Source organism: Bos javanicus, chromosome 7 (genome assembly GCF_032452875.1).
Source record: "Bos javanicus breed banteng chromosome 7, ARS-OSU_banteng_1.0, whole genome shotgun sequence".
NCBI lineage: Eukaryota > Metazoa > Chordata > Mammalia > Artiodactyla > Bovidae > Bos > Bos javanicus.
In genome coordinates, this window is record NC_083874.1 from 107979028 (window position 1) to 108005932 (window position 26905).

General features: G+C 38.8%; 1 protein-coding gene across 1 annotated transcript in view; it reads right to left on the reverse strand.

The window, feature by feature from the left end:
* Window positions 1-26905, reverse strand: part of PJA2 (praja ring finger ubiquitin ligase 2) — a 72802-nt gene that overhangs the window by 8730 nt on the left and 37167 nt on the right. Inside the window, exons 5-7 of the mRNA XM_061424530.1 lie at window positions 25026-25211; window positions 15178-15363; window positions 9106-9217 (exon numbers count right to left, since the gene is read on the reverse strand). Of these exons, the coding sequence (XP_061280514.1) occupies window positions 9106-9217; window positions 15178-15363; window positions 25026-25211 (484 nt within the window). The remainder of the gene's footprint in view (window positions 1-9105; window positions 9218-15177; window positions 15364-25025; window positions 25212-26905) is intronic.

Genomic DNA, 26905 nt, shown 5'->3' on the forward strand with positions numbered 1-26905 from the left:
AAATTTGTATAGAACCACAAAAGACCTTGATCGTGAATAGCCAAAGCAAGGAACAAAGCTGAAGGCATCACATTTCCTGATACTATTAAACTACAGTGATTAAACAGTATGAAGCTGGGATAAATACAGACACACGTTAACAGTGGAGCAGAATCAAGAACCAGAAACAAACCCTGGAAAACATAAGACCTGATAAAGGAGCCAGGAATACTCAGGGGGAAAGGACAGTCTCCTCAATAAATGGTACCGGGAAGACTGAAAATCACACGCAGATGATCATCACATGCATAAAACTGAACCCCTAAGAATAACTGATGCCTCTGAACTGTGGTGCTGGAGAAGACTCTTGAGAGTACTGTGTACTGCAAGGAACTCAAACTAGTCCATCCTAAGGGAAATCAACCCTGAATATTCATTGGAAGGACCAACGCTGAAACTGAAGCTCCAGTACTCTGGCCCCTGATGTGAAGAGCCGACTCACTGGAAAAGACCCTGATGCTGGGAAAGATTGAAGGTGGGAGGAGAAGGGGACGCCAGAGGATGAGACGGTTGGATGGCATCATCAGCTCAATGGACATGAGTTTGAACAAGCTGTGGGAGATGATAAAAGACAGGGAAGCCTGGTGCACTACAGTCCATGGGGCTGTAAAAAGTCAAGACACGACTCAGTGACTGAACAACAACCACCTTACACCACTCACAGAAAGTTAACCTGACACGGAATAAAGACTTACACCTAAGACCTGAAACAGTAAACTTCCAGTTATAAGACAAGTCAGTCCTGGGGATTCACGGTAGCAAACTGATTATAGGTGACAATATTGCATTATATACCTGAAATAAGGTAAGGGAGTAAATCTTAAATGCTCTCACAAGACAGAAACGGTAGTTATGTGAGCTGACGGAGGTTAACAACTCGCCTGTGATAATCACTGCACAATATATAAGTGTATCAAATCCACATTCTGTACACCTTGTATGCTTGTGTGCCAACTCGCTTCAGTCATGTCAGACTCTGTGTGGCCCCATGGACTGCAGCCCGCCAGGCTCCTCTGTCCATGGGATTCTCCAGGCGAGGATACTGGAGTGGGCTGCCATGCCCTCCTCCAGGGACCATCCTGACCCAGGGACTTTACCACTAGCACCACCGGGGAAGCCCTACGGTCCACCCTAAACGTACACAATGTTACATGTCAATTATACCCCAACAGAGCTGGAACAGTGCGGTACATACAAACAGTGGAGTACAACGGAGCCTTGGAAAATAAGGGAATCCTGACACACGCTAAAGCAAGGGTGAGCACTGAAGGCATGATGCTCGCTGAAAAGGTCAACCACAGAAGGATAAACACTGTATCCCTGATACGAGGTAGCTAAAGTAGTAAAATCCATAGGACAGACAGGAGAATGAAGGTTGCCACAGAATGAGAAGAGGAGGGATGTGGTTACTGTTTATGTACTTAATGCCCCTTAACTACACACTTAAAAATGGTTAGAATGGTAAATTTCACATTATATGCCTGTTACAATACAAAATAAACTGGGCTTTCTAGGTAGGAACAGGATTCTGCCTGATGGTTAACAGTGTCGCCTTGGATGGCAAGCACAGTCTTTTGTATACTCCTCATAACCTAGCCTAGGTACTTCAGCAACCATCTTTTCAAAAAGAATTTGAGAAGACTTACAACAGAGTATAGGGCCAAACCACAGTCAGGACTGAAAAAGGAAAAAGCAAAGGAAGGTTTTTTGTAAAAGTTAATAAACACAGTTAATAGCACTGAACCCCAAGTTTGACTCTGGATTTGAAACAGACATTACAAAAAGAAAAACAGTGTGCCGGTAACAGAATTGTTGCCTCTCAGCTCCAAATTCACTTTTCATTTCCTTTCTGTGAAAACAGATCTGGGCCTTTTAAGTGTTCCTCCTCTGTCTTAGGCTCAGGCAGTAGAGGGTGCTGGAGAGACTGGGGGAAAGGACTGCTGCTTAGTTCCAGCGGGCTTGCCCCCAGCAGGGAGAAGATTTCCTGTCTCTACCCCTACCTTGGCCTCTGCACCACAGGGCTTCTGCCCCGGCTCCTCCCCTCCCGTGAGCGGCTTCCCTAGCACCTGGCTCCAGAAGCACACGCACTCTCCCCAGTGCCTCACAGCTGCAGGGGGAGGTGCCTGCAGCCTCCCCCGGTACTCATCTTGGTGGTTTTATAGTAGGAGTGCTTCCCTGGGAACAGCTTCTCCAGCACTCCAAAGCCAGATTTTTGCCAAAAACCAGAGGGCAGATTTCCAGCAAGTTCTGCCAGCCAAGCCGTACAAACACTTGTCTAAGAACCACAGCTGTGTCCTTTACAACGCCGTCTGGATCTTAACCCTGCGGGCAGAGTGGTAGAGTGCTTCGTCTCAGCCCTGAGGCTATCCCTCAAATCTGCTATTTCTGTATTCCTCAGAATTCACTGTGCTCGGGCCTCCCACGTGGCACAGTGGTCAACAAGCTGCCAGCCAATGGAGAAGCGGGTTCGATCCCTGGGTCAGGAAGATCCCCTGGAGAAGGGAAGGGCACCCCACTCCATTATTCTTGCCTGGGAAATCCCATGGACGGAGGAGCCTGGTGGGCTGCAGTCCATGGGGTCACACAGCATCAGAAACAAGTGTGCACACATGCAGCCTAACTGTAGTTCATAATTCTTATCCTACTCAAATTACTGTTTTCTTTCTTGTGACTGAGCCCAGACTGACACAGAACTGGTATCAGGCGCAATCCCGTGAAGGAGGAATGGGACTGGTGTGGCGGGACCTTTCTGCTTGAGCTCAGTGCTGAGAGCCTTACCAACTGGAGTGGGATGCTCTCAAGGCACAGGCTGCAGCGGCATCAGAACTGAACTATCTGTGGTGGAATGCGACCACGCGCCAACCCAGCGCGTGTGGGGAACCAGCTGTCTGCCCACCTGACCTTACGGCATAACGGTGACTATAAAAGCCGTGACGTATGATGGACCCTTCCCAGTGTGTCTGCAGGCTGACAAGGAGAAAAGCACAAACCCGAGCCCACTAACTTTCAAAGGGAAGCACAGTATGAGAACCAGAGTGTGCCCATGACAGCCCTGGAAAAAAATCTCTCATTTCTAAAAATCAAGCATACATTTTAAATTAATTCTAAGTCTTGTCAAGTTTCTCAAAAAGTATACCACTAACTGGTTAAGAAACAGGATTCTAAAACTCAGAATGAGGATATGTGGTTGAATTCAGATGTAACTGTTTTGAATCCCCATTTCACTCTTGAGTCTCCTTTACCAGCAGGAGCGGCTGACCATCCACAAGCCTCTTTCCTCTACTTGAACATCCTGTAGAGGGATAACTGCGTACAGGGCCCACATCTCTTAGTACTTCTATCCCCAACAGTAAAGTTACCAGAAGACCACAGCAGCCAGAAAAGGCAAGATGACTGAGGACATGAGACTCCTGAGAGCCGCAGGCGTGGGTCTCACCACCAAGTAAAGAATCCTAACCAGGCAGATCCCTTGCTGAAGACAGGGAGAATAAGGGAAAAGGACACTGCAGCTGTCAATTACAGCCTGTTACCAAACACAAAAACGAGGACCAGCGGCTCTGCAGGCACTCCATCTGCTTGGTGTATGTTTATGTTTATCTGCATCTAACCATTTTTCCATCTTTCCCATTTTTATTTTATACAGCAGTCAGCTTTACAATTTAATCTTTATGTAAAAGAACATTTAGTATGACTGACTTAACCTGTGGAGTCATTAACATAGCCAGCAATGAATGCAATGACTCTTGGGGCTCTTCATCTGCTCATCGGGGGAAACACTGAAAACTTCTGTTGTATCTTGTTAGACAGAAACATAACTGTTGTGTACTGGATGGGAGTCCAAATGTTTGTTGAAAGGGGTATACAGAATCCAAGCAGTCAAAGATATATGGACTGCTCCAAAGACCAATGATCATTTCTCAGATCTAAATTCACTTCTTTTATAAGCTCTGTGAAAATGGATCTGGGCCATTTAAGTATTTTCCCTCCTGACAGCTACCATGATGCCAAGCTTCATTCACAGAGACTGCTGAAGAGACGGGGCAGCAGGGAAAGGACTTTGCTCCTGGTCCTCGTGAGAAGCCCACCAGCTTCTGGGGCACAAACAGCCTTCTCCAGCAGCAGACTCCCACAGTGCACACAGCTTCTCCAGCACCCAGCTCTTGCAGGGCACGCGGCCATCAGGCTTCCTCCAGGCCCCACCGCAGACACAGCGTTCCAGTCAGACATCACCCTCCAGGGCTGATCTTCCCCAAGTTCTGCCAGCCGAGGACCGCAGTGACTTCTCTGCTATTCACTGAGCCACAGCTGTGCCATCTCCACCAAGGTGTGGATCCCAGCCACGGAGCAAAGTGCCAGCTCTCCCTTAGGTGGTCCCGGGTGGTGGCTGCTCCTTGTGTGTGCTTTTTCTATATTCTGTAGAACGATCTTTGTTACTAAACACTCCCTTTTCATTCTAATCCCTTGTTACAGTGGTTTTTACATATATTGAAATTTCAGGTATTTATTAGCACTACAAATTGCAGTCATCAGAAAGGAATAATGAACCCAGTGACACAAACGTGTATTAAAGCATAGTTAACCTGGAATAACCTCCCCAAATGCATCTTCCTATAAATAGAATCCCTTCTTTTTGTTTATGTGTAGCACAGATGAGCTCTCTTTATATTAAAACTTTCCCATAAAGAAATAGGGAAATGGAAAGTAAGAGCCTGTTACTTGTCCCTTCTTTCTCATGAGTAACTACAGCTGCAATCATGAATGTCCTTCAATTCCCTATCTACTTCTCAAGGTAAACTCTGTAAGAACTCATCTGTAAATTTCAATATATGTAAAAATAATTTATTGTCTTGGCACTTACATATATTTAAGATGATCTGGGGTCACTTATAAGCAACAAGTGCAAGAAAGACCACTTTACAGCCACTGCTACGAAAATCCATAAAAATCTGTCTACACCTTAGTACAATATATATTCAAATGTTAGCCCAAGTGTCAGAAACGCAACTAGATGGCCTAAACAGCCTTAAAGCAGCACAATCCTTTGTCAGCGCAGAATCTAGTTTCTAAAGAATAAAATAATTTAGCTTTTAAAGAATGGAGACTTATACCAAATCATTTATTATGGACTTTGAATGACCAGTAATTCCAGATTAGTGATTACCACTAATTCATGATGTTAGATGATTACCATTTGGCTGGCTGATCATCTGAAGGCATCTTTGAATACAGCCATTTACTGAGAGCTTATGACGATACCAGGTATTTTTCTAAGTGCAAAACTTTGTTTTTCCCATTTTGTAGATGAGGACCTACAACTTAAAGAGGTTAAGTCAACTATCCAAGGTCACACTGCCTAAAAGAGTCACTCTAACTCAAAAGTCTCTGTGTTTATCTCATCTACCACCTTTCTAAGGCCTACACCCCAGTGTATATGAAGTGCTCTGTAAATATGTGAGGATTTTCCTCAGGGCTTATGGGTATGGAGAGTCTTAAAAGACCAAATTTCCATTAACTTTCTTATGTAATCTTTCTTCAAAGGAATCTGCCTAACAATGCACCTCCAATCACAGTATCATGCTGGCTCTCCTACTCTACATTCCTTTTTTATACTCACCTTTTTTTCCACTTTATAAATAAAAGCATACTTCTTTCCCATTCAGAGGGGCAATCTGAAATACTGGGGTCAAACTAAACTATAATAACTGAATAACAAACCCTTGTGGAGGACTTCCAATTTTCCACTTTCAAAAAAAAAAACTGAAGGAGGCTCTCAACAAGTTTTGGGGATTTTGGCAAATACCTTAGAAGAATTCAGTGACAATGCTATGATAAACTCCTTCCATCCCTACCAACTGATTTATCTGAATAAGGTTTCTCAACCTTCATTCATAAAGATGAAAAGCTGAAATAAAATTCATACTGACTTACGTCTCACTCTATAAATAAATTCACTCAATCAGAAAGGAAAAAAAAGCCTCCATGTCATTAAGAGATGCATTTCTAATGAAAGTTTACTTTAAGTAATTATATATAAAATTTGTATGTAAGTTTGTTCTTGATCAATAGCTACCACAACAACTTTAGCTCAATCTACATCAGTTTTTTTTTTTTTTATATTTAAATTCCTGAAGATATTTTTACTGCAAACTGGTATAATAGGTTAAATAATATTACTTAGGTTTTATGCTAAAAGTCTTTAGATGTCAATGTCAAGATGTACAAAGGAATGCTTAAATTTTGGGGAGACTAAGTAAAAAGTTTTAATACCACTGTTTCAAACAGTTAAAAATTTTAAGTATTTTGCCCTATTTCTCACTCAAATCTGAGAAAGATATGAGGCAAATGTTTATTGCCAATGTATTAACCAATAGCTACTACGCAAAAAGAAAGGTCAGTCTAGTATTGGAAAAATAACAGAAATGAAAACAACCACTGCCAAAAAGAGACAGGGTTGCTAAGCAACAAAAACAAAAGCAAAGCACTCAGTTTGCTTGTTATTCATACTTGTTTTTCACTTATTTACAAAATGTTAATGTTAAACCTAAAAGGAAAAATCCTCCATTATACATTATATCAGTTCATTTTTCAAAATGATTAAGTAAGTTCACGCTAGACCTAGGAAAGTAGAGATTTCTCGAGACTGACAGGAAGAAGGAAGTGTGCTGGTTCTCTAGGAGTGAAACATGTCTCAGTCAACTCCAAATAAAACAAAGCTGAGCACTCGATCTGAAGAAGCGGTTATGCTGTGGGGAGAAGGGAGACACTTAACGCCGTTGATCTGAATGAACCAGGAGGACGGATGGGTAAGAACGACTGAGAGTGTGCAGCCACGGGGCTTCCCTGAAAGCAGAGGGCGGCAGTGAGAGAGTCTAAGCTCCCTGGGTGTGCGATGCTCTTTCCCGCCTCATGTCTTTGCTGCGCAGCTACTGCCTTTACCCAGCATGACCCTAGTGACAAGCCTCTCTGGCTCTTCTTTCAAGATGCCAAATGTCACATTTCTCATTAATAACAAATAATTAAGTTTTTAATTTTCAAAACTTCTTTCTAAAGATATTACCACATTGTAGGAGATCATAAACCACTAGCATAATGGGAAAAAACTATTTAAGCACTGCAAAACCAGACTCCAATACTGATGTATTCCATGTGGTCACTTAAAATTTGTTTAACTCAACGAAGTTAGTAATCTTTAATCTTTACGTATTCTATTTCTGATGCAGGTTATCATGCTGTGCCAGTATTTCCGTGTCAGAATTTGGCAAGGCAAGTTATATAACCTGGGAAAAGTCCTAAGAATATATAATTCTGTCTCATGATGTTCTAACTTTTCTTCTAGTATATAGTATTTCCCCCTCTTCCAGTTTTACTGCAATATAATTGATATACAGCACCATGTAAATCTGATGTATATAGCATGATGATTTGACAGAGATAACATTATGAAACCAGTATCTCAACAAGTCTAGTCAACACCCACCATCTCAATAGATGAAAAATTAAAGAAACAGAAAAAAATTATTTCCTTGTGATGAGAAATCTTAAGATTTACCCTCTTAACAATTTTCACATATAATGTCAGTATAAGCAGTGTTAACTACATTTATCATGTTGTACATCACATCTCCAGTAGTCATTTATTGTGTGTTGCTGCTGCTGCTAAGTCGCTTCAGTCGTGTCCAACTCTGTGCGACCCCAGAGACGGCAGCCCACCAGGCTCCCCCATCCCTGGGATTCTCCAGGCAAGAACACTGGAGTGGGTTGCCATTTCCTTCTCTAATGCATGAAGGTGAAAAGTGAAAGTGATGTCGCTCAGTCGTGTCCGACTCTTAGCAACCCCATGGACTGCAGCCCACCAGGCTTCTCCATCCATGGGATTTTCCAGGCAAGAGTACTGGAGTGGGGTGCCATTGCCTTCTCCACATTTATTGTGTAACTGGGAGTTTATGCTTCTGACTGCCTTCATCCAATTCCTGCTTCCCCACAACCCCTAGCCTCTAGTAACCACAAACCTCATCTCTTTTCCTGAGTTTGTTTGTTTTCAATGTATAACTGACCTACAACAGTGTATTAGTTCACTAGTACACTACCAACACAGTGATGGGGCATTTCTATACATTTCAAAACGAGCACCACGATGCACAGTATTTCTCCCATAATCACTTTGAGAAAAACATACACTATAAAGAGTAACTAAGAGCGATATCTCCGTGGACGACAACACACACCTCAGTGACGCCAAAGCAGAGGGAACCTGTGTGTGCACGTGCGTGTGTGCGTCGTGTGCAGGTGCACAGGTCTGTCTCTATTTCCTACTTTTCAAATCTAGTCTTATGGGGTTTCAAGATAAGATACCCAACAGTGTTCCTGAAAGTCCTCTTTTTGACTCATTCGTGTAATTACCATTCCTCCACTGGAAATCACCATGGAGACAGTGTTTAAAAGACTTCTTAACAACGACACTCACTGGTGCAATGCAAGTTCCCAAACGTGAAAAAGCTTGGGCTTTCAACCACAGGCAAATACAATTTTGAAGAGCTGTTTGTGTTTTGGTCAAACAAGGCAAAGAAGGCAAGACAAAGAGGCACACAGTGTGCGTGTGTGTGAGCCTGTGCACGCGTGTGGGGACGAGGGGAGTGAATTTTCCAACTGCATTAAGCAGCTAGATAGATTCAGAAGCCATACGAACCAAAAAAGGGAAGTAATTTGAAATGTATCTTTAGATATCTTTAATTTCATTTAACAAATATACTTGTGTGTATGTGTATAAAAAATATTCAGATTCACAGACCTGTATAATTCAATAGAAGAAGTGTATTTCCTAAATGTAAACAAAACAAATACTATATTCTGCAGTAGATATTGGAAAATACTGTAATTTCAGGCAAATGGGCAGGATGTCAAGTATAATTTATATACACACACTGAACCACTACTCAGTAATTGTTATTATATTGGCAAGAAAATTATTCACCTCTTCTTGAAAGCAGTTTAGTAAAATCTTTAATTTTTATCACTGTGCATCCCACCCACCATGTACCATGTATGGGTACCAGAGCACTAAAATACCTCCATAGCCTGGGCTAAGCGCTCTTCCAGTGCCATGTAAGTGAGGAACTGAGGATCCACGTAAGAAATAGCTTCAGCAACTCCGAGTCCATCTGCGAAGCCATCAAACAAGCTGGGGAAAAAAAAAAAAGTACAAGCGTGATTTGGGAAATCTTAATGGTGAAGACATAATTATACATCAGCATACTGACAAGCCAATAAACACACAAGCAGAAAACCTTACAGTATTTTAATATAACCTTACGGGGTGAGGGGCGAGAAGAACCCAACAGGAAATTAAATGCTGGGTGTAAGGAGTTAAGATACCATTCCCATCCCTAACAGGCTGCCACACTCACTGCACAAAGTTTGTAAGAAAATTCTCTGCCGTTTCTAGTTCTAGTTCTGGGAACCGTATATGGCTGGGATAAAGGTAATACTTTTTATCTACTAATTCTTTCCCATGTCTTTCCCCTTTATTTTGGTTTCCAATTTGAATTTTGGTGAGAACATGATAAGAATTACTCCATCTATTTTAATTCTATCACTGGTCAAAGCCTCTTTTTCTTCTCTTACCTTGTACTGCTTAATCACTCTGGCTTAAGAATACTTTATTTTCTCAAGTTTTTCTCATTAATTTCTCTTCTATTTTTCTAAGGACTAGGGTTTCTCCCTTATCATTCAGTTTGAAAAAGATCTGAGCTCTTAACTGCTCACTTCTATTACTCTGAAGGTTGTAAGCCACTTGAAGAAAATGTTATGTCTTAATCTGGTTCTCATCTTCTCCCCTCCATCTTTATATATACACAGATTCCTCCCTTTCCTCTAGTTCTTAGAAATACTAAATACTTCAAGATTCAGAAAACATAAGATATCCTCAGTCATCTTTCTAAATCTTGTTCCGCTGGAATTCCATCCCTTCGATTATCCTTTCTGCAGATAATTCCTAAGCCTCTACCTAATTCCAAACTCTCTCTTGAGTTCTTGACCTATATTTTTAGTTTTCTGTGGGGCACTTTACCTCAATGAACTCCTATTACCTCGAATTCAACATCTCTAAAACTGGGCTTATTTTTCTAGTTAAAGACAAGCTTCTGTTGACCTCCACATTCTTATCAGAAACTGACTATCACAGTGAGTAACACCCAGTGACTTATGCTAGCTCAGAATAGTTATGATGTGCCTCCATTAAAATGACAAATCTATATCAAATATCTAAAGTATTTCTATGAAGAATGTATTAAAGCTTGGCAGTATCTAGAAATCACCAGACATCATATGGTACAAAAGGAACGGGCATTTTCATACAATCACAGATTTTAGAATTAGAATTAAAACTTAGATTACTGAATCCAACCTTCTTTGCACTATTAACTCCTTCATCTATCAGTGAGATATAGGGCAGAGAGGAAGAATCTTGGAGTCAGACAGGAATTTAATGTCACATTCAACTGAATTATTGTTAAACACTATGAAATTTTTATTGGGTTGTTACTGTTTATCTATAAAACAAAGTAGATGAGTAAATGCACACAGGTGCTGTGCAGAGATGGCACCAGATTAGGCATTCAAGAAACAGCAGAACCACTTCCTCCATGCAGGAAACACACTGCTTTCTAAGCAGGTGCATGTGGTATAGGAGAACCCTCATTAGAAGTTTGAAATATATGAATTAAGTGCTCTAGTTCTGCCTGCTGAAGCAACACAAACTATGTCCCCTTTCCTCTTTCAAATGATAAGAATTAATTATCCCCTAATAATTCTTTTCTTGTCTAGGCTAAACAAATCTAGACACTCAGAGCATAATTTGCTTGTAATCTGGTAACTGAAGAACGATCAGTGAACATTAAAAATTCCAGTATTGTTTACCTGGTAAACACCATGGTAACAACTGGCTCAGATAAGAAGCACCAAGGACATTAAAACAAGTAGTTTGGGAGGAAACAGGTTGTCTTCCCACTCAATGCTCATTTAACTATAAAGGTAAAAATGGTGATGAACTCTGAGAGAGAACCTTCACCAAGTGATCAGGATGAAGGCCATCACGGGATGATTCGACACCATGTGCCTTCTGACACGCACCGAGAACAGAACCCTGCTCCTATGGTCTGCCTGCTAACGCCATGCAACTCACACCTAACTATGTCATCAGACAAAATGAACCTAAGAGTCATTGCCGGAGTCCAGCTCCAGCAGTCAGGGAATCAGCCTTGAAGGGATGAGCAGCATTGGTGAAGAATGATGTAGCCTCTGACTTGAGGTATGGGGCTACATGTTTATTTCAAGCATCAGGTCTTCTTTTATACTTTGACAAAAGCATTAGGTCAGAGGTTTGACACTTTCAGTTCCACCTCACCCAGATTTATTATCTCATTGTTGCCCTTCAAACAGAGTTCCTGCTTCAGGGATTCTCAGAATGATGTTTACTTGTGATTACATTGTAACTCATGCTTATGTCTGGGCTGCATACCACATCCCTCAGTTTATTTCTTATCTTTCTAAATCCTGCTTGCCCCTAGTATCCTAAGCTCACTATCTCCTAAAAAGGCTTCTAGCTATTCTTAATTATTCTTAAACCCTAAACTCAGCAAACTTTCTTTGCCACAAACACTCCCCTCACAAACAGGTCTCAGATAACAATCCTTCCCACGGCCTCAAGCTGCGGCCTACGTGCTCATCCTGGAACATTCTTTGTAAAGATCCTTGAACAAATGTCAATGGTTACTTTATAGATTATTTTCTGGGCACAACTGCAGAAGGCTTTGTGCTTTCTCATGCTTCTCTCAAGAACAATAAGCACCTTAACATTCTTTCCAGCCAACTTAACCGAAGAAAGGAAAGAACAAGTCAGACTCACAAAACCTAACTCCTTCATCCCAGAACTGTGCCTGTGGGATGAGGAGAGGGGGTTGGGTGCCTCCATTTTGTCAGTAATGCCTAACGTGGCTCCCGACAAGTCATTCTACAAAATAAGCTGCCTGTACTTTTAAAAATACCAAATTCATAAAAAACTAAGACTGAGGAAATGTTTCAAATTAAAAGAAATTAAAGAAAACATGTTAAGTAATATATCTTAGATTGCATCAGAAAAAATTTCTCTAATGGCATTAGTGGGACAATTATAGATATTTGAACAGGTCTGTAGATTAGAATAGTACTTGTATTAGTGTTGATTTTCTGATTTTTATAATGTTACTGTATAAGAAAATCTTCCCGTTTTAATGAAATTCATTCTAGGTGATTCATAAGTAAAGAGGCAATCATGTTTGCAACTTACTAAATGCGTCAGAAAAAAATATAAATAAAGGAAAGAATGGCAACATGAACGTGGTAAATGTTAATATTTACAGAATCTTAGTGAAAGGTATATGGGAATTTTCTGTACTACTGTCTGCCGTTTTTCTGTAAGTCTGAAATAATTTCAAGAGTTTTAAAAATTCTACTCTTAAACCATAGCCATAAAGAATTAATTTCTCACAATCTAATTAGGTTAATTATTATCATCCCAATTTCTTATTAGGTTGATAATTATTAAAAAATAATAATGGTAACCCAATTTCTAACCAAGAGAAAGCTTAAACTGTTATCAAAGAATAAATGGTACATTTGGGATGTGTCTAAATCTAAAATCTATGTTTTTTGCACATCAACTCCTACCACACAAATCCATGAAACAGTCTCTGGTTATCCTATAGCATTTCTGTGACTTAATGAACATTAACAAACAAGCAAGCAACTTTTGATAGCGGATTTTTTCCATTTTCCTTTAAGCTATAATAAAAAACCAAAGACTTTAATTTTTTTTTCTATGCAGAGGCAAAACTGAAAAGAAAAAACAAAAAAAAAACACGTTAAATTTTGGAGTTACATAAGAATTGCTGCTGTTCACCATGGCCATTCGTTTAAGACGCCAAAATGATGTGCTATTTTAATGTGAAAATCAAACCATATTTTTACCTTATCAACATTTAGCTACTACCACATAAATAGAATAGAATACCACCAAAGCAAATAATGAGGTGTTGCCATATTTAGACAAAATTCAGAGCAGTAACTTCAAAAATTTTGTCTTAAAAATCAAGGCTAAATTGGTTTCCTGGAGAAGGCAGTGGCACCCACTCCAGTACTCTTGCTGGAAAATCCATGGACGGAGGAGCCTGGTGGGCTGCCGTCCATGGGGTCGCTAAGAGTCAGGAACGGCTGAGCGACTTCACTTTCACTTTTCACCTTCATGCACTGGAGAAGGAAATGGCAACCCACTCCAGTGTTCTTGCCTGGAGAATCCCAGGGACGGGGGAGCCCGGTGGGCTGCCATCTATGGAGTCACACAGAGTTGGACACGACTGAAGCGACTTAGCAGCAGCAGTAGCAAATTGGTTTCCATATTAGAAAAAAACAAACTGCTTTGAAGCTTCACAACTTGGGAGCAATCAGTAATGTCTTCACAAGCTTCATACAACAGCCATATCCTCTTAATACAACAGCCATATCCAGAACAGTCGTCAATGAATTAGAAGCTTTCAATAAAGACCTCAATCATCTCTTCAAATTTTTATGGGAAACCTTTTTTGAAGGTTATTTAGAAATATATATATCAAGATCTTAAAAAATATCACGTTAGTAATATCATCTCTTATTAATCTGTCCTAAAGAAACAATCTGATGTACAGATCAAGTTTTATTGGTGAAAAATTTACTGCACTATTTCAATACGGAAATAATCAAGTAAATTTTCATGCTTCTGTAGGATGGAGCATTTATACAGTATTTCTCACATGAAACCATAAGTGTCTCCCAACATGCTCAGATGATGCTGAATAGACAATCCTGCTGAGCACTGTCAGAAATGACTGTGCATAATGTCATCAGGAAAAAAGTCAGGGTGAGCAAGCTCAGTAAGAGGGGAGTGGGCAGACCTGAAGGAGGGGAGAAGCAAAGGGGGTGCTCAAGGTCAAGACGAGGACCAGGTGAGGCCATTGATTCCATTCTGCTCGGGAAGACAGAAAACAGGTCTCAGAAGAGAGCCTGTAGGATGAATTTCAAACTAACTGTGTGGCTGTGAGGAAACCCCACTTCTGCTCCTGTAACAAGTCACTGAGGTCTGCTCTGACTCTTCCCCTAGGGAGGGAGAAAAGGGTCAGCGAGGAAAATCATGGAGACACTGCTTCGTGTCTGGAACAATTTAGAGAAGTACAAAGAAAAACATTCAGAAAGAGAGACTGAAGGCACAAAGGAGGCCTTAAAAACATATCACCAGGGGTCTGAATGAGCTTTCCTTACCTTATTTTTCTAAATTTTCTGTAATGGAATTTTAACTGGAAAAATAAGACAAATTCTTAAAAATATATCTGTGCAGAGAAGAAAATAAGGGTAGTATCAAGCCATAATTTTTTCCAGAAAAAGTAACAAAAACAGAGTAGCTGGAACAAACATTCTCTCTACATCTCAGTCATTATTCCAGAGGGCTGTGCACACTTGAAAAAAAAGTCTAAGTTTATAAACCAAAATAGATAAATTCTGATCATTCTATCACAAGCAGTAACAATTCTATAATCCATTTAATGTATATGTTACTTTTATTTGAAGCTCACTATTCTTTGCAGCATCAAGTAAATTTAATCCATTCAACATCTCTGGGAAGGTACAACTACATTTTGCAAATACAGAAGGAAAACTACAGTCTTGATTCTTCTGATTCAATCACAGGTTTCGAAATTCAAGTAGTATTCATCATGGACTTTTATTTTTTACAGGGTTATATTAAGTGCTATATTAAGGGGATCAGAACACACAATATATATTTGTCATAAAAAATTTCTTAACACCAAATTTAAAAGTCAGAAACCTCAAACAAGTATATAACTAGGATACAAGGTAAGCATCCGTAGAGTTAATGGTCAAAGAAGGAAGAGGTCAATGACTAGAGTTCATGTAGGAAGCAATATCTGAAATGAGCTTGGAAGGAGAGGAAGACTGACAGATGAGAAAAATCAAAATATTTCTTAGGTATCAGAGATGCAGTTTTCATAATTTAGAATCATGAACGAATTCTACTCAGTCAACAGTGAGCACGGTACGCACTGTGCTACATACCTCCAGTCCACATCCAAGTCTTCACTCACACTGGAGTCATCCTCAAGGTTATTGTTACCATCCAACATGAAAGCTTCTGGCTGTGCAAATTCATTAGCGGGCTCATTCCCTTCATCACTGCTGCTTTCATTGACTTCATTATACTGTAACCAAGGAATTTCTCCCTCTTCCAAGGATGTTTGTTCCCTAATGCAAACATTTTCATGGAAGAAAAAATATTATGATTTTAAAACATATCATAAATTTTTTCTTTAAAGAGCTCTCTTAGTGCAAGTAGATACTTCATTTGAATTCTAAATTCTTGGTACTTACATGATTCTAAAAAATCTGCCTTCTTTAGATGTGAATCTGTTTATTTGATATGTATTATCTATACTCTCACTATTTTCTTTTTGCAGGAGAAAAGTAAGAAAAACTCACCCTAGGTAATCTGAATCGTTAAGTCCCGATCTTGAGTAGCTCCCCTCAGTTACAGTAAGGCCACGTTGCTCAGCCTGGCCTACAAACCCTGCAAAGCAGGAGCCCGCCTCTGGGCATGCCACCCCGACCCCTTCATTGCTCTCCCGCTGCTCTCTCCCCTCCTGGAGCTGTGGAGCTCAGCCCGCCTTGCGGACACCCCCTCCACGTGAAAGGCGCTTTCCACCAGGCATGTGCACGGCCACTCCCCTGCCTGCTGCTCAGACCATAGGCACTGTCGCTGCTTCAAGGGAAGCCTGCGTGACCACTCATTTTAAGCAGCTCACCAGCCACTGCTGATACAGCATTCTGCTTATTCTCCTTATAGACCTTCCTTTTACTTATCATTTTCTTATTTACTATTAGTCATTCTTCCACTAGAAAATAAGCTAACAGAAACAGCGGTAGACAAATCAACGACACAGATAAAGAAAAGAAGAAAAATGAAAGTAGGGGAAAAGAGCACTTGATAAATGACACTGAGACAACTGGGAACACACATGGGGGAGGGAGGGACGTTACATTTTGATGTCATTATTTAGCCTTAAATAAATTCCAGATCTATTTTATAAAAATGCATGCCTGCCTTCAATATCTCTAAAAAACACAAGTACTAGAAGAACCACAAGAGAAATTTCCACAAAAATCTCAGTGTTGTTCTAAACATGATGCAAAATTTTGAAGCCAAAGATAAACTGATTGCTAAATTTCACAACATACACACTGAAGAAAATGCTCATGGAAAAGCCAAAACACCAAGAACTTGGACGTGAAGACCAAACTGAGGAAAATTAATAATTATAATACATAAGAAAAAACGGCATTTCAAGGCTGCAAACACTGAACAAAAGCTACTTTCAAATTTACAAATAAGACAATTATACTGTTAGAATTTTCTTATTCATTTTATTTGACAAAAAATACCTTTTAGCATACCAAAAGGAGGTTAAATAATATAGTCGTAGCAAAGTTTCATTTTAGTTTGGTTTTAAGATGAGAAATGTTGTACAACAATTTATGTATATCAACTTGAAGAACAGCTAATTAGAACTCTATTCATTGTAACGTGCAAATTTAACTTCAGGGATAAAAACATTTATGAAAGAGATGTAGACAATGCCCACATACAAGAAACAACACATTTTAAATATAAAGAAACTATCTCCTTCTATACCTAAATCCATAAATGTTTAATTTCTGCTCCTCAACTACACTTCATAATAACATACTTATATGATTCAGTCTAATAAAACGAGAGAAACGAGCATGCCAAAATATGCTTATTTTGTTAAAGTTTTAACGTCTCATACATAAAGACAGTACATGCTTTCTTGTGCATAATTTAGTTTCAGTAAAATTAAGCCTCAAACAGTTTTAAAGTACAGATCAAACTAAAAATCCCTGCACAGCAGACCTCTCTTCTCAGCTTTCTGAGAGTACCTGGCACAGTGTCCTCTAACTCTCCTGGGACTCACTTGCCTCCCCCAGACTGGCAGCTTCTCAAGGGCATAACACGTTGTTGTGTCTCCTCATTACCCTGGAGGAGGGCATGGCGACCCACTGCAGTGTTTCTGCCTGGGGAATCCAATGGACAGGGGAGCCTGGTGGACTTCTGTCCATGGGGTCACAGAGTCGGACACGCCTGAGCGACTGAGCCCAGCGCACACATTAGAGCCTTACTCCCTGTAACATGTGCTTGACACTTAATAGGTTCTCTCTCTGTGTTGCAAATATAATAATAAACCCTTGAAAAATAAATATTTTAAAAGTCAAATAATTTAGAGATTAAGCCTAGAATAGTCCTTGGAAATGTCTGTTATTTCAATATACACCTACAAGAAGTACATTTCTTTTTATTATACGGCCATCAAAATGACTGTTACGCTGTAATTCAGATATCTAACATAAAACTCAAATACACAGTTGAAAATTATTCAGTACAAGAAATATTAATTTATGAGTTTTTTTAATTCAAAGAAGAAAACTAACAAATTATTCTGAATCTAAATGATAATGTCATTAATACTCTTTCAACTTTATAAATAATCCTTGGCTACATATTTTGTTTAAACATTTGTTTCTCTTTCACAACTCATTACAAAACAGCTGCAGAAACAGAAAATAAGTGCTATGTGGCATATGCTCTCAACATGTTACGCAAAGGCCATTCACCATTTAACACAAGATCGATCAGGCTAGAAGAGTGGCACTGTGGTTGGACGGAGTTGGCCTGACAGTGTAACAAAAGGAATTTTGATCTTTAAAAAAAAAAAAAAAAAAATTGAACAACAGGACACCAGAAGTACCCAGGACCAGCTGTTGCCTCCCCAGAGCTACAATGCAGGAGTCTCTGATCCTAGAGGCCCTCTTCCTGAGCTCTGGATCATCTTCTCAAGAATCTCACTTACCTTTGCTCTAATCATCAGTAAGTTACTTTCTCCTTGAACATTCTATAAGCAAACAATCATGCTTCTAGGTTTTTAGGGGTGAGGACAACCCTTTTCTAGGCCTAAAATCCACGTGGAATCTCTTCCTTTTTGTAAAGAATTGGGTATCTCCATTTCCTCATCTTGAATTCCCTTTATTTTTTAATTCCTTTTTTTTCCAAATGCAAAATATATACAACCTATTTTAGTTATATAGTATATTATACTGAACAATCAGAGCCAGCCACCCAAGCCAGGAACTAGAACATCAGCACTGACTAGCACACACTTTGTGTTCTATACTTTCTCTATCCCCTTCGACTGACACTCCAGAGCAAAGTTCAGTTCAGTTCAGTCGCTCAGTCGTGTTCGACTCTATGCGACCCCATGAATCGTGGCACGCAGGGCCTCCCTGTCCATCACCAACTCCCGGAGTTCACTCACACTCACGACCATAGAGTCAGTGATGCCATCCAGCCATCTCATCCTCTGTCGTCCCCTTCTCCTCCTGCCCCCAATCCCTCCCAGCATCAGAGTCTTTTCCAATGAGTCAACTCTTCGCATGAGGTGGCCAAAGTACTGGAGTTTCAGCTTTAACATCATTCCTTCCAAAGAAATCCCAGGGCTGATATCCTTCAGAATGGACTGGTTGGATCTCCTTGCAGTCCAAGGGACTCTCAAGAGTCTTCTCTAACCACAGTGCAAAAGCAGCAATTCTTCGGCGCTCAGCCTTCTACACAGTCCAACTCTCACATCCATACATGACCACTGGAAAAACCATAGCTTTGACTAGACGGACCTTTGTTAGCAAAGTAATGCCTCTGCATTTCAATATGCTATCTAGGTTGGTCATAACTTTCCTTCCAAGGAGTAAGCGTCTTTTAATTTCATGGCTGCAGTCACCATCTGCAGTGATTTTGGAGCCCCAAAAAATAAAGTCTGACACTGTTTCCACTGTTTCCCCATCTGTTTCCCATGAAGTGATGGGACTAGATGCCAAAATACCATCATGTTAATGCTGCTTTCATTCCATTGCTTCTGAAAGATGTTTTCACTATTTTTTTATACTTAAATAAGATATTTACTACTGCCTGTTTTTAAACTTTATGAAATAGGTATGATAAACATTTTCCCAGGAATGGTTATTCTCTCTCAGCATTCTATCTTTAAGATTCATCCATGTTTCTATATGTAACTATGGCTCATTCATTACCTCTGCTGTGTAATACTCTATGTATGAATACATTAATTTTTCTTATTAATACTTGGGTAATAATATCCACCTCAACAAGCAGCGTGTAGGAACTGATTCACATCCTCCAAAACACCCGACGCTGCTGATACAATAGGTGATTAAAAGAAGATGCCCCCTTGTGACCCCTTTTTTGTTATTTTTTGGCTGCACCACACAGCATGTGGGATCTTAGTGCCCCGACCAGGGACTGAACCTGCACTCCCTGCATTAGAAGCACAGAGTCCTAACCACAAGACCACCAGGGAAGTCCCCCTCCTTGTGTTCTTAATGCACACTCCCTGATTGCTAATGATCTAAGCATCTTTTGATATTTTTAATTCACCGTTAATATTTCCCTTCAGTGAATTATTTGCTCAAGGTTTGATCATTTTACAATCAGACTAAGTTTTGCTTCCTGATTTCTAGCTCACTATGCACTCTGCACATTAAGACCTTATACTGTACGTACAGTTTCCTAATTTGGTTCTCTCCTTTTCTATCTTTGTTATCTTTTATTAATCTCCCATCCTGCCATGCTAACACTTCCTCCTCATTGGCCATAGAAATGGTACACTTGTCTTACTCCTGATCTTAAGGGGGAAGTTTTTTTTAATGCTTCTTTATTGAAAATCATTTCTATTTTTTTAGATAGGTTTTATGAGGAATCTATCTCATAGGAAATTCTGTTCTGATCTTAGTTTCTGAATTTTTATCATGATGAGATGCTGAACATTACAAGGTTTTATGAGGAACCTATCTCATAGGAAATTCTGTTCTGATCTTAGTTTCCGTATTTTTATCATGATGAGATGCTGAACATTACAAGTGATTTTTTTTTTCCCCCACAGAAAAAAAAAATCTACAGAATCTGTCATTTGAATTTTCTTCTGTATTTTGCTAATGTGGTGATAACATTGACAGGTATTCTACATGAAACTACTTTTACATACCTGGAATAAACTCAAATTGGTAACTGAATTTCACCTGTTAAAAAAATACACTTAACAAATTCAGATTTCCAATAATTCTGTTTAGGAGTCTGATGTATACTTTAATGAATTAAATAAGCTTATAATTTCCTTCATACACTCTTTTGGTACTAGGGTTATACTGGCCTTATTTGAACGACTTGGAGAAATAGTTCTTTTCTCATTCTCTTGAAGAGTAGTATGATATGACCTTTGAAAGTCTAGAGAGAATTTAAGAGAATTCAGCTCTAAAACCATTTGGATCAGTTGTTTTCTCCATGGAAAGATTATAAACCACTGATTATATATCTGTAATAGTTACCATATTATTTAGGGCAGTGATGAATTCTATTTTTCTAGGAATTTGTCAACTTCTAAGTTTTCAAATGCACTGATCTAAGTTCACAGTGTTCTTCTTGGTCCATACCACCTTCACTGGTTTTGCAGCTCTGCCCCCATCTGCATGCCCACATCATTCATCTGTGTCATCTTCATTCTCCTAGTGCAATGTCTTCTTGTTTGTATCAGCTTCTGGCTTCTTTAATTCTCTCTACTGGTATTGTTTTCTAATTACGTTGACTTTTGTTCTTATCTTCTCTAACTCTGATTCTTATCTTACCTTGGTTTATTTATTCTAATAATCCTTTTCTATGCATAGCTACTCCATCTTCAGCTTTTGTTTTTTTTTCTAACATAAGTATTTATAAAGATAAATTTACCTGTAAATATCAATTTCATTATAATCCCACAGTTTTTGATTGGTGGTATTTTCATTATCATTGAGTTGCATGCTTTTTAAACTTCTAGTATGATTTCTTCTTTGTCCTACTGGTTTTTCAGAAGGACAGATAATTTCAAATGCAAAGGGGGTTTTATATAACATACATGTATTATTTATTTATAAAATTAATTACATTATGGTCAGAGAAAATGGTCTGCAGGATACTGATTCTTCGAAATGTGTTAATCTGTGCTTTGCAGTCTATAGTACACGTTCACTTTTTGCGTGTTTTTGTATTCCACAGCATGCAGTGTTCATTAAACCATGTTTAAATGAGTTGCTCAAATCTGCAATTAATTTTTTGTAGCCATTAATAAGAAATTCAGAAAGGTATTTAAAATTGTTCTAATATGACAGACAATCTGTCAATATTCTCTAGTTTGATTAAATTTTGATTTATATCTTTTGAGTCTATTTTATTAGGTACATTCAAGTTAAAACCTGCTACATTTTACTGGAAAATTGGACTTATTACGTAGTGACCGTCACCCTCCCCAATAATGCTTTCTGTCTTTAAGTCTACTTTGCTAATGCTAGTATGATTAGTCCATTTTCTTTTAGTTAATATTTCCCTGAAGTATCATTTTCTGTCCTTTAACTTTCAATCTTTCTGTATGCTAATGCTTTAAGTGTGGGTTTTATAAACAACATTTAACTTAAAAAATCTAACTGATTTGAAGCTTTATCTTCCACAAGCAGGGAGTAAACAGTTTATATTTGTTACAGAACTTTTTCTCAAGTGCTTTTTTTAATCTCTATTTTTCTTCCATGTTTTACGGCTTTTTTTTCCTTTCTTTATTGTTATTTGGATTGACTTTAAATGTTATTTTTCCATGTCTCAAGTTTCTTTTTTCCTTGTATACAGGTTTCTAACACATATACTCTGTATTTATTCTTATAATGGCTATCCTTAAAATTTTACCGTACAAATTTACCTTATGTCAAAAGCTAACTTTCAGACCTCTCCCAAACTATACACTTCAATGCTGATCTTTTCCATCAACTGAAACACTACTGCCGTACAGCGTATTAGTTCTGCCCTTCTCACCAACTGCCTTCTGTTTTTTAAAATCAAATTACTGCATTTTTTATTACAGGATACTGATGCAAGCACTAGATGACTTCCTATGTGTTTCTGTTTGTGCTCATGTATCTGTACATCTAACTACAATTCAGGACACTTTCCTTAAGCTTATAAGCTAAATATCCACGTGTCTCCTGCCATCTACAATGCATGTCTAACTCACACTTAAAATTCCAAAAAGGGGTTCCTACTTTCCAATTCTCTCCCCAGGCTTCCTCATCTTAGTCAATGACGTTAATGTCTACCTATTGCTCAAAATACCTCATACACCAATTCATTCTAATATTTATAACTCAAAAATAGTCCCAAACTTGTTTACCTTTTAAAATTCTCACTATCAGATATCCCCTCACAGCCTAACTCACTCTTACCTTCTTTTTTACTTTAGTCCCTTTCCAATTCAATCTCCACAAAGCTGTTTGATCTTTTAAAAATGTGTGTTAAATCAGTTAATTCTCCACACTTAAACCCTCATTGCTCTCTGAATAATTCCAGCTGCTGTGTGTTCTTCAGCCTGGTTCCCGCCCACTCCCTCTCATCTTGCTCACTGTCGCTCATCTGCTTCAGCCCCGCTGTCTTCTGGCATGCCATGCCCTTTCCTTTTCAGCACCTCTGCTCTCATCGTTCCTACTGCCTAGAGAGCTCTCCCTCAACTGCCAATTCTCACCTTTTAGAACTCAGTTCAGAAGTCAATTCCTAAGAGAAGTCCTCCCTGACCATTCTATATATAAGCACCTGTTAGTTGCTTTATTACATTTGTGTTTCATTCCCTTCACCGTAATTATCAGTTTGTGATTTACAATTATTTCCATCTTACATATTGCCTGCCACCCCCACCATCACGTAAGCTTCATGAAGGAGCTTGGCCTTGCTCACTGATACAATCCCAGGGTCCAGGACAATGCTTACTGCACGCTCAGCACATGGCACACACTGCACGCTCAGTAAATGTTTGCTGCATGATAGTTACACACCAAACATTACATACGAAATTTTTCACCAATTACATACAAAAAATTTAATACTTAGTGGGAGAATCCCAGGGATGGCGGAGTCTGGTGGGCTGCCATCTATGGGGTTGCACAGAGTCGGACACGACTGAAGCGACTTAGCAGCAGCACCAAACTAACTAATTGAAGGCAGGAAGAGAAGGGGATGGCAGAGGATGAGACGACTGGATGCCATCACTGACTCAATGGACATGAGTTTGAGCAAGCTCCAGGAGCTGGTGATGGACAGGGAGGCCTGGCGTGCTGCAGTCCATGGGGTCAAAAAGAGTCGGACACGACTGAGCGACTGAAATCAACTGAACTGAAACTAATAATAATTAAAGATGATCAAAGTCAGGAAGAGGGGAAAAAACACCTCAACCTACCATTATCAAAACCAATTGTAAATTCCTTTCTTTACAAATTTTCTAATGTTTTTTATTTCTAGATTTTCTTATAGACTTAATCTCAAACTGGAAATTTATATTTTTTGAAAAGTAAAAATTTGATGTTTGTCCAAGTTGAAATAGTTTTTTCCTAAGAAAATATATTTACCAAAATAGATTTCATGAGACTAAATTAGAACCAATTATCATCATAAAGAAATTTTAATTATCAAAGAAATACTCCCTCAAAATAAAATACCAAGCCCGAAAGGTTTCACAAACAAATACCAACAGCCTTTAAAGTAGTAAGAAGCTATTTAAACACCAGGAGACACAATGTATATAAATATATATATATTTATGTACTCTTTTAGCAAAGCGAGTATCAAACTTATCAAGACCAAAAAAAACCACACAAATAGGGAAAATTCACACAGCTCTCAATATAAAAATCCTATGTAAAATGCTGGCAAAAAGAATCTAGCAGCTCATTAAAACAACAATAAACCATGACTATGTGATCATGATGGGCTAATTATAAGAAGTAAGGGTAGTTGAATATTAGGAAATCGAGTAACAGAATAACTGCTCACGATTACTAGGCCAAAAGTGAAAAATCATTATGTCATTTCCATTGGTGCTAACAAGACTTTAAAATTCAACAAACATTCTTACCAGAAACCTATAAAATACAAAATGGGGAAAGTTTCTTTAATGTGATTTAAAACAAAAAAAATTCTTTGTGTATGAGTGTATATGTATGAAATCAGTCTAAACACCAGAGTCTCTCTTACCCAGGAAATACTAGTGGAGCAAGAGCTGGTAAACAATGGCCCACAGCTTATTTCCAGCCTGCCACCTGTTTCCATAAAACAATTTTACTGGAAGACAGCTACACCCATTCATTTACATATTACCTATGGCTACTTTTACACTGCAACAACAGAACTGAGCAGCTCCAATAGAGACTGACACACAAAGCTGAAAATATTCACTATCTAGCCCTTCAGAGTATAAACTTGACAAGCTCTACACTACAGCATTCCCATTAAAGTTAGGAAAACACAAAGATATTTAACATCAACCCAATGACTGGAGATCTCATCCAATGCAATCAGACAGCAACAGTAAAACTTCCCCTTTTACAACTGCCTGTGTCCCCAGGAACAACCACTGACTCCCCCGACGGCCGTCCCTTCCACCTCGTCAGCATCTCTAGAGGAGCAGGTGGCTCTGATTCACTCATACCTGACTTAACCAAAACAATCGTTTAAATGCCCACGGTTTCTTTTAATAAAGCAAAATGGAAACACAGACTGTACTTCAAGAGAAGACACTGTAATTACCAGTATTTTCAAGTTAACTGTTCTTTGGAAAATAACCAAAAGCATAACAAAATTCAGCAGGATCTACTGGTCCTACATAGGGCTTGCAAATGTGATTAACAGCACACCCAACATTTGAATGTGATGCGTAACACTTCATGCAATGCACGTAAAAATCACAAATCCTACTGGTACACACCCTTCCTGAAGAGACAACTCCTGGTTCTCTTCTTCGGGACCACTGCTGTCGCTCTGTAGTTCAGGCTCATTCTCATCTTTCCCTGGCAGAGTCTCCCAGCTTTCATCGCTTGAGGACTGATCTTTTTCTGTACCAGAAAATCGATGAGGCAAAGAAGCAGACCATTCTCCATCACTGCATTCTGAACTGCAAGTTTAGAACAGAAAAAAACTGTCATTACAAGTGTGTTTATCATCTGGAGTGTTAACCGGGCATCATGGTAGAGAATGGACTACTGATGCTCTGTATGTTTCATCAGGAGATGATTCAATTTTAACACATTTTAAAATAGAGATAAATATTCAGCAGAATGTAACACTTTCAAATGAATATATTATATGGCAAGTTATAAAATTATCAATTTATTTTTTTCTTCATTAAAGTAACTAATTCCATGGTGCTTAGATATAGGTTCTTTATATTTTAGACATATTCTAAACAAAATTTTAATTTATTCAGTAATCACAATTTAAATGGTATCTGGAATATATAATGAGAGTTGTTACTCACTCTATCTATCCACAACAACTTTGTAATTACCTATTGACAACTGATATCATATCCTCTATGAATAAATTTTCACTATTACCATGTTCAATGGAGAAAGATTCAAATTCATTCAAAACTGCACTGACAAATCTTTTCCGAAGTCCTTTGGTAGGACTATGAACACAAAATAAATCTCAACAGAATATTTAGATAAGGAATGAAATAAGTGATAAAAGGGTTAATGAAAAAGTTTCAGAAAAATTACTTTTAGTTATGCGTATTTAACTGGTTAGTTTGTTTACATTCAACAACTTGCGAAGCATTAGTCATCTTATATTTGCTGTTGTTTAGTCACTAAGTCGTGTCCAACTCTTCTGCAACCCCATGGACGTGGCCCGCCAAGGTTCCTCTGTCCGTGGGTTTTCCCAGGAAAGAATATTGGAGCAGCTTGCCATTTCCTGCTCCAGGGGATCTCTCTGACCCAGGGATCGAACCTATGTCTCCTGTATTGGTAGGCGGATTCTTGGCTTACCACCAAGCCCCCAGGGAAGCCACATCTTATATTACCAAAAGCTACAATATTACTTAACAGTGTTGAATATAAATTATAAATGCTCTTTCCAGTCATATCAATCATTCTGGTCAAGAATTCCCTTAAAGATTACCTTTTTTGCACTGACTTTTAAGAAAACAAAAAAATAACAAACTTTATGTTTTTGAAAGGAAGTGATAGTTGGTATTGTCTTCTTCTATAGGCAGATGAACCCAAGAGATCAAGACGCAATTAACAAAGAGAAGCACTGATCTGAGCTCTGAGAAATTAACAGAAGGAAAGAAATAAAATCAACTTCCAGTTTTCAGAAAACAATGGGCAGCAGGTCACAAATATCCTGGGGAAGGACAGAACAAAGCCCTGGCATAGCGAGTAACAGGCGGGCCTTCACTGGTATGCGCCAAAACCGCTTCTATTCTGTAAAACCCTCTCTGGTCCAAAGAATATCCTAAGATCAAGTAAATCATTTTCAGACTTGTATCAGTGTCAAAATCGAACAAAGAAATAGTTTTAAAGGAGCTTACTGAACTAACTTTCCTTGAATATGAAGTTTCTCAAATTTATAGCTAAATTACCAACTCCAATTTTGGTTTAAGAAGCAGGGTAAGATTTCTACATTAGTTTGTGGCAATTTTTAACACGCTTCCTTAAAAGCAAACTTCATTATTAAACATTTCTCTCAGAGTAAGGTCCTGTCCAGAAAGATAACATATGAAACGTCTGAACTTTTATCAATTAGTGAAATAACTGATGGAATACCTCTAAATTTCAGTATAAAAAGGATGTCTATGATCAACTA